General features: G+C 43.9%; 1 protein-coding gene across 1 annotated transcript in view; it reads left to right on the forward strand.

Moving 5' to 3' along the window:
* The window catches only part of LOC138249562 (putative nuclease HARBI1), a 37,920-nt gene extending 30,104 nt beyond the window's left edge, over positions 1-7,816 (forward strand). Inside the window, exons 4-5 of the mRNA XM_069203508.1 lie at positions 6,915-7,334; positions 7,434-7,816. Coding sequence (XP_069059609.1) covers positions 6,915-7,334; positions 7,434-7,816 — 803 coding nt within the window. The remainder of the gene's footprint in view (positions 1-6,914; positions 7,335-7,433) is intronic.
* Positions 7,817-9,349: the final 1,533 nt, after the last annotated feature.

Genomic DNA, 9,349 nt, shown 5'->3' on the forward strand with positions numbered 1-9,349 from the left:
GTTATCGTCCGTGAAGTAGATGTCATCTACATAGGACAACGCCTCAGGGTCAATGTTGTGTAAAATAAATGTGACACGAGCTGGAAACAGTCTTGGACTGTTCTTGTACCCTTGTGGGAGTCTGCACTTTTTTTTCTGAGAGCCTAAAGTGCTGAAACTTGTTAAGTCCCTACTTTCAGGCACTATATTTTGGCATAAAAAATCAGTTGGAAATATCCAAGGTTGTTTTATATTTTTTGCGCACTTTATTGTTAATGAGTGCTGTGTGCATTTTGTATAGCATTTTCTATAGCAAATGTGCGTGTATGACTGTTTAAATGTCTATAGTCCAAGACTGTTTTGTATGAATGGTCTGGTTTAGCTATGGGGAACAATGGATTGTTCATTGGTGAGACAGGGTTCAACTAAGCCATTTTACTCTTGGGATTTAATGGGTATTACATGATAGGGGGAAGCCTTATGCCACCCTATGTGGTTGCAATATAATGCGTGTGCCTATGCCACTGCCCAATCAGTGGCATGAATTTCTATGAGCTTTCTGGGAACAAGGGGTGAGAAAGACTGTTCAATAAGCTCTTCCACACAGGGGAGATTACGGACAAATTCTGGTGGCGAATCCTTCTGGGCAAGCAAAATATCATAAATGGTAACAACGCGTTCTTAAAAGATGGTGTCGATTGTGCTCTCAATGTCTCCTTCTAACTGTATAGTTACTTTATACACACTATCGAGTGTGGAAACACGCATGTCGGCAGTCTCAACTTGTAAGAAGTCATCAGTTGCTTTGACCTTCAGATGCTCTTGAAGATCTCGGTGAACTATTGTGACCTCTACTTAACTGTCTAGCAGGGCTAGGGCCCACTTCCTGTTCTTCAGTAAAGCCCTCTTCCTGAGTGGCATGTCAAATTCAAACTGCTGCCACTTTCTTCTTTTCGAATTGAGGTTTTTGTTGGGGACGTTTCTCTTCTTTTTTAACAGAAACTTCAGATGAGCGTTGTGAGTCTTTTCTCGGTTTAACGTACTCTGTTGGCTGCTATGACCACCCACCTCTCTCACTGCGTTTTTCTGGTGAGCCCTGAAAGCAACAAGATTGGCGTGTATCAGTATATTGATATCTGGCAGGCGTTTTTATACTATCTCAGTTTCTAAAATTATAGCGGTTTTGAGGGATCTCCGATTGCGGAGATTCTCCCCTTTCTTTTTTAGGTGCTTTTTGTTTTTTTATCCCAGCCTATTTTAGAACCTTCAGGTGCATGCTTGGTAGAATCTTTATTAGATCTACCATGTAATTGTGGTTTAATGGGTTCTGGCCCCCAGACTATCTCGACCAATACTAGAATAGTTCTCGACGATAATCTTTGGCAGCTCACGTTCTTGATCCTGTGCTGGAACGTCCTGGAGCCGCTTACGTACTGCTAGTGCAACTGCCTTCCCTTTGAGATTACTCAATATTAATTAAGTCACTGTGGTAAAGTTGCCCATCAATTGCATTTCAAAATCAAGGGCAGGGGCAGCCCTGTATTCATCTAGAATTTTTTTGAACACCTCTGGAAGATTGGCAAGTGTTGCTGTACTGAGGGCGGTAGTATAGAGCATGGCAAATACCGTGCCCCAAGTATTACAGTTATCTACTGTGGGAGCCCTCTAGAATGGAAAGCACATAGTGAGTATTCTACATTTAAACTGGGGAAACTGCCTCCCCTTTGAGATTGCTCAATATTATTGAAGACCCTGTGGCAAAATTGCCCATCAATTGCATTTCAAAATCAAGGGCAGGAGCAGGCCGCATTCATCTTGAATTTTTTTTAACACCTTTGGAAGATTGAAAAGTTTTGCTGTACTGTGGGCGGAGTATAGAGCGTGGCAAATTCCGTACCCCAAGTATTACAGTTACCTTCTGTGGGAACCATTCCGAATGGCAAGCATATAGTGAGTATTCTACTTTTATCCTGAGGACTCGTGTGGGGAAAAACTGCTTCAAGGGCATTTTTTTTTTTGGAGCTTACCAAAACTGAATTTCCTCCCGCTTGGCAAGTACTTTACCCATGATCAAATGTACAGTCACCGGATTTATGCCTGGCGTAGCTGCAAGTGGTTGCGCTAGGGCAGCACCTGCTGGGTTAGTATTTAATGCTTCCATTACAAACTGTACTAACAGTGTGTATATTGCTGTGAGCTCTGTATATAGCGGTGAACCTCAGCTACCACCAAGGTTGCTGCTCCAGGTTGCGGTCTTGATAAGATAGAGGTATCTCTAAATATGCATAAGCTCTGTATTGTGCAGGTATGTTAGCAGGTGTGTAGTAATGAAAATCAACTGCTGGAAAGGTGACCCAGGAATAAAATATTTCTGTTCTGTAGGTCGAATGAGCCTCAACAACAAATGTGACTGGACCCCCATGGCCTGTAAAGCCAGTTGTCAATAAATGTGCAGTGAGGGGTGGTTGCATGTTTGCTGCAATTAACACCCGTTTTGGGTTCACCATGGTAATGGTAAAGGTATGTGTTCAGTGATAAGGACACCAAATGGGGTTTGATCCTTTTATGGTTCAAGCTTGAACAACCTACAACGTTAGATAGGTGGTACCTACTTAGCTGAGGAGGAAATCCTCAATACCACGGGCGTCTCTGTATATAGTATTGAGGTGCCTGTAGCACATAGTTAGACAGATACTTAGGAGGATCAGAACATTAGTGCCTGACCAAACGTTGGCGGCGTCATGTTGCAAAGGTTCTCATTATCCTAATGATTTCTACTGGATTTGGGCGGCAGAATCACCTAAATCATGGGGTACCGAGTACAATTCCACACCAAGGGCACCTGTCGGTCCAATTTGGGTTTTCCGGCCAACTGGCAGTGCCTCATCTCCACCCAAGAACGGGGATGATTTTGGCAACAGGGTGCATGACAGAGATAACTCCTCAGTGGAATCGTGGTTAATCAGATCTCATCCCTTTCACTCACATTAGTCTCACACAGGTAAAGACAAAACAGAAGCATATTATAGTTCAATAAAGTTTAGTGAAATAACTGCATCTCAGATAAAATGGCATGCATTGCAATAAGGCTGGAAGCAAAATTGTGACAAGAAGAGTGAAACACAAAAATAGTCCCGCCATACTGTCACTAGAAATAATATAAATATATTTCCTACCTAAGCTATGTTAGAGCACAGCATGATAAGCCCTAATCCGCCCTTCAGGTTTCCTCCCTGGGAAGACATCATCCCCCATATCTGAGCAAGGAATCTTGTTGTCTAAAAAGACACCGTCCCCATATAAGCCAGGGATCCGGCAGTCTAAGCAAGCAGTTGTAGTGAAAACATTCAGCGGTTAGCATGCACTCGTAGTCATCTGGCTGGAATCTCCCTCTAACGTGTATGGGACAGAGATGGTGTTTTTATAATAAAACAGTTAATGTTCTAAGAAAGGTCCTCACGTAAGGATAGTATGTTTCTGTGAATGTCGGAGACACAGCGTACCACTTTTGCCGGCAACCCTAGCTGACTGCAACTTTGAGGAAAGCACAAAGTGAAATGAATGCCCTAAGAACGTAATGCTTTCTTAAGTGAAAGAACAACCAGATAGAGAAAATAAAACATTACTGCAAATGTGGCTAATGCTCAAAAAACAAAGCAATGCTGAATAAAATGTAACTAAGTTAAAGTGCACAACAGCAGGACTAGTTTGCTAAAATAACGTGTGTAAAACATGGCTAAAATAGCTATACAACAATATACTGCAATAGCAAGAAGCAGTAGACATGCAATGGATTCCCATTGCCAAGGTAGCTAAAGATTGACGCTGACTCAATGCCATCCTCACTAAGACCTTGCCCTGAAATCATTTATGAAACCATTACATGGATTCCCAAAAAAAGGCAGGGAACCCTGGTATAAGCCAGCCATACCTACATCAAGTGACATTGGATAATCCAAATCACCATGGACACATACCATCAAATAGCATATCAACATGTAACACCTGCCCAATGCAATAAGAGAAAAGTATCCTTGGAATATGTATCACATTGCCAACAGCATTATGCAGGAGGGGGGAACCGCCTGCTCTCACTACATGGAATACACCTAATGTCAGCAGAATGAAAAACAACATCAATACACACAAATCAGACATTGTAAGCATGGCATCCTTCAGTGGAGTTAACCTACATCAGTAAGATGAATATGATTGGAACACAATACATGATGGGAAGCCACACTCAGTGGAAACATCCGAAACTATACAGAACTGTATTAGAACCAGCACAACAGCCCCAATGATGTCAAACTTCAAACATAACATGACCAAAAATCCTGGCCTCCTGTGTTAGGTCATTCATAGCTATAGCAGGGGGAAATTACAAAATGCAATCAGTGAGGTGTGATAATTGAAGGCAGCACACATGATGTTGACACATGACTGTCTGGTCCATTTCTGTGATTGGGATCGATTGCTTATGTACCATTCCTACTAGTTGTATCAGAAGGACACCATTGTCAGAAGCCTCATTCATGAGGACATCATCTTGGCTGTCACATACTTACATCTCATACACAACACTGTGTCACAGTGGGAAAGTAGCTCAAGCACACAGGCATTCAACATGCATTAGAGCAATTGTGGTCTAACATTACACATGGCTATGTACATAACACACTTACCAAGGGAAACAACCCTGCAACAGCTGACAAGTTAATCTCTGCAAATCATGTAACGTATAATGGACACAAATACATCACATAAAGCCACGACACATCAGTGAGCAACATTCAGTCAAGATGCCTTGCCCATTTCTGCATCGCCCACTCACATAGACATATCGTATGATACATAATAGTGGAGTGTGTGCTAGAGCCTACCCACCTTCCTACTGCAACATTAGGGATGATCCACCTGTATGTGTGAAGTTACACCCACCTGGGGAGTTACAGCTGATCATAATAAGACAATACGATTTCAAATGTTAGCCATGCTCTAGTATAGGACAGAGGGGAGTTCATGGTATGTACCAGGTCTAGATCCCAAATGGATGTGCACACATGTTGGCAAGACATAACCCAAGTACACCAATGTTTGCACAGAACACCTGTGACAGATGACACTCCCCAAAAACTCAGATGTAGCATTCAGTCCCTCAATCATCTGGTAGGTAGTCAACCATGATTTAGGACTGCACTTACCCCCTTGTGGTTGCTGTGCATCCTTCAAACTCCCATCCAACTCAGGGTAGGCCACTGCCAATATGCGGGCCATTAGAGAGGTCATGGTCCGACGGGCACCACGTCCTCGTTGGGAGGACAGCCCCAGCTGGGCCTCTGCAATCTTCCAGGCCCAGCATCTCAGGTCCTCCCACAGCCGGCTGCGGACCCTCCGGGTCTGCACCTTGCTGGCGATGGAATGCCAAATCCCCTTCTTGTGATGGGCGTTGACCTGCAGAGATGCAGAAGACAAGAAAGAAAATCATGTTTGCAAGCCTGACATAAGAACTGCCAGCGTCATATTCAACTAATGGCAACAGGTCAATGAGAACCTGTCCAGAAAATCCTGTCCATCTGTGGTGCATAGTAGTAATTGGACAGAGGGAAATCACTGGACACACTCACCATAAGGGTGCTCATCCCACACCTTAGCTACACATGTGTATCATTTCCATGATGGGTCAGAGAACACTCATTGAACACTGTACATGTTGTCTCTGGTTCCAAACATATCACCTTATGTAGTTACATGCACAGTAACTCTACCATGTATACACATTGATAGCACCTACGGGGTTAAATGTCGCAATCTAACTTTTAACTCATACGTCGTGACAGGACTAACTAATGTTGGAGGTGCACAACTGAAACATATCTGCACATGGTGCTCTTACCTGCTCCTCTGGTGCACCATAGAGCTATCCATACAGGGGAAGGACCTCCTCCACAAGCTTTTCCAGCTCTTTTTGTAAGAAGGCAGGGACCCTTTCACCTGTAGGATGTGTTATGATTGCTCCCAGAGGCAGTACATAGCAGCTTAGGTCATGGAGGTCTTGCTGGCAGCAGTGTTAGGAGTCAAGTGAGAGATTCAGCATGAGAAGGCAGGGACCCTTTCACCTGTAAGACGTGTTATGATTGCTTCCAGAGGGAGTACATAGCAGCTCAGGTCATGGAGGTCTTGCTGGCAGCAGTGTTAGGAGTCAAGTGAGAGATTCAGCATGAGATGACGGTCACGTCTGCTACGTACGCAATCTTCAGCGCCGGCGGACACTGCCATTGGACGAGGACCGCCATAGACAGCAATGCTATCCAATGGTTATGTCCGCCGTGGTAGCAGCCTTCTACCGCCATGATGACTTCTGCCAGCAGTCCCAGTCGTTTCCCATTGGCCGGTGGAGTAGGTCAGTTAGTCGCCATTTTAATGCCTTTATATTGTAGGGAAGTCGAATTTGTGACATGTTTTGGGCAACTGACCACAGCCAATATCTGATGTAAATTTCACATACTGTCGCTTTGGTATGATGTCAGGCATATATCTATTCGGACAATGTGAAGAAATGTCAGTATGGTGCCACTGATTCCATACGGTATGTTATGTGTGACATGTTTTCCCTGTTTCAATTGGCATGTCAAGGTTTTTAAGTGACATGTATTGTCATGTACAAATGACACAGTGATTGATGGAAATACCTTATTTCCTCTCGCATCGTTTTCCTGGAAAAAGAAGAGTCAGATAACCTCCTGTGTACCGTCCACTGGCAGATTTGCAGACAATGGAGAATTGTCACATGATACAAACTTACCACCTGGATAGGCAGACAATCAAGGCTCCCTGTTGTTAGTTGGAGCCAGATCTAATACCTGCCATCAGTCATCCAAATTGCATACCACCCATAGTGCAAGTCATGTCTGTGCTGCATTTTCTCACTACAGGTTCTTTCCAAAATACAGTGGCACTATCTGCTGGGATATCCCAGCCTATGTTCAGTCTTGCCTTAAAGCATGTACTATCTGCATTCTTAAAACACCTGGACAGGTACATCAGTTTTACTAAATGTGAGGAGTTTGCCCATGTGGAGGCAGAGTTCTATGGTGTGGCACAAATCCCACGTGCAGTGGGATCCATAGATGGTACCCATGTAGCCTTGGTTTCTCCACATGGCAATGGACAGGTCTATCAGAACAGGAAAAACCTCTATTCCTTAAGTGTCCAGGTAGTCTGTTTGGTGGACCTCTACATCTCCCAAATATGTGCCTGGTTCCCTGGGTCAGTCAATGATGCCTCCATCATGTGGAACAGCGCTATGCCCCAGCTGATGAAACAACTGTCCCCAGAGAGGGGCTGGCTGGTTGGTGAGTCACATATGTAATGTGTGCTAGTATGCTATGTCTGCTGCCACATGTGATGATTCCCTGAACTTACGTTTCTACCCATGTTGAATTCCCTTTCAGGGGACTCTGCATACCCAGGCCGTCCCTGGTTGTTGACACCAGTGAGGAACCCGACCACGCCACAAGAATACTGCTTCAACGAGGCTCTTCGAAGGACAAAGAGTGTCATAGAGTGGGCTTTTGAGCTCCTGAAGGCAAGATTTTGCTGCTTTGATAAGCCTGGTGGAGCCCTCCTCTACTTACCTGCTAAAATGTTTCAAATCATTGTGGCCTGCTGCATGCTCCACAACCTTGCCCTGAGGCGACAGATACCATGCATCCCTGATGAGGGGGAGGTAGCAGTTCCACCGGGTGAGATTGCAGACGGGCCAAGTGAGGATGACAGTGATGTGGATGAAAGTGGAGACATGCGGGCTGATCTCATCAATCAGTACTTCACCTGAGTATAAGTATTTAATGATCTGTGATTTCACTGATTCCTAGGGGTACTATGAGGTTCTTGGTTGTATGCGAAGGGTCTCTGTGTGACCATCTGACAGGTCATTTAATGCTATGCAGTATGCAGCAGACATTTTCTAGGTTTTGCTGACTTGGACTTGTGACGTTTGTGAGGAACACCTTAGTTTGGGGCATTGCAAAGCACAGTCTGAGTTAACTTCCAATTTGTTATGGAAACTTTAAGTCATGTAAGCCTTCACCTAGCTAACATTCTTGTGTTACACTTTTATCCTTCCAGGTCTCTTCACTATGCCTTCTTCATGTGGACATATCTGATTTGTGTCATTGGAAGATGGATGGAGCTGGTCTGACATGTGAAGTGGGCATGGATTGATGCAGGTATTGTGTTAAAACTAATTGGAGTTTATGAGTCCCATGTTCAGAGACCTGTGCTACACAATGGACTTGTTTGCCATGGTAAGTGGGTACAATAGTGTCCTTTTTGTGATTTTGTGTCCCTGTCACATGTAATCCAGTGCAAACCATTCCCTCTACCTTCACATTGTGTTGACAATTATCATGTGTGACTGGTATGTAGCTGTCAGTGTGTTCCCTTATTGCAGACCACAGTCCCTGTGGCACAACATCTGCTATAGGTGTGTCACATGCTTACAGATGTGTGGCCATTGTAAGTGGAACGACCTCTGACTAGGGACTGCAGTACTGTTCTCTGTCTGTATGATGGGGTATGTAGTTTTGCTTGGCATGGTGTAGGTATGTGCTAAGGATGAAGCTGATGATAGTTGGTACTTTCAGATACCTGAGCAAAAGTATATATTTTTTGGACAGACTTGGCTATGACAGGCCTGACAATTGTGCTGGCTGTGTGCTGCACAGTGTAATGAAAATGTTTTTGGGAAAATTTTGACTTGGGTGTTTGTGTTGTTAGGGATCATCAGCATGGCATTACCTGTGACATGTCTCTCTTGACATCACCTTTTTATATTTGAATCAGGAGCATCAGGAACACATTTCACAAACACTCACTCACACACAATGGTGAAAAATGCTCAAAATACATAGCTCTTGTTTAAATGCTCAAAATACATAGGGCCGTATTTATACTTTTTGGTGCACAACTGCCCTGACCAGGCGTTAAAAAATGACGCAAAAGCGGCTGAACGTCATTTGTTTTGACCCGCCCACTCCCGGGCATCATTTTTGCCCAGGAGTGTAAATACGGCGCACATGCCTCGGAGTCATTTTTTAGAAGGGAACGCCTACCTTGCATATCATTAATGCAAGGAAGGTGTCCACGCTAAAAAATGAAGCAAACTCCAAGATCTTTGGCGCTAGACGGGTCTAACGCCAAAGTATAAATATGGAGTTAGTTTTGCGTCGGATTTGCGTAAAAAAAAACGACGAAAATCAGGCGCAAAAAGAGTATAAATATGCCCCATAGATTTTGTTTTAGTACTGTTCATTTTCTTGTTCACAGGATATTGGGGTGATGATGTGTGGAAACAAAAGTAAAACTG

Source organism: Pleurodeles waltl, chromosome 8 (assembly GCF_031143425.1).
Source record: "Pleurodeles waltl isolate 20211129_DDA chromosome 8, aPleWal1.hap1.20221129, whole genome shotgun sequence".
NCBI classification, from domain to species: Eukaryota; Metazoa; Chordata; class Amphibia; order Caudata; family Salamandridae; genus Pleurodeles; species Pleurodeles waltl.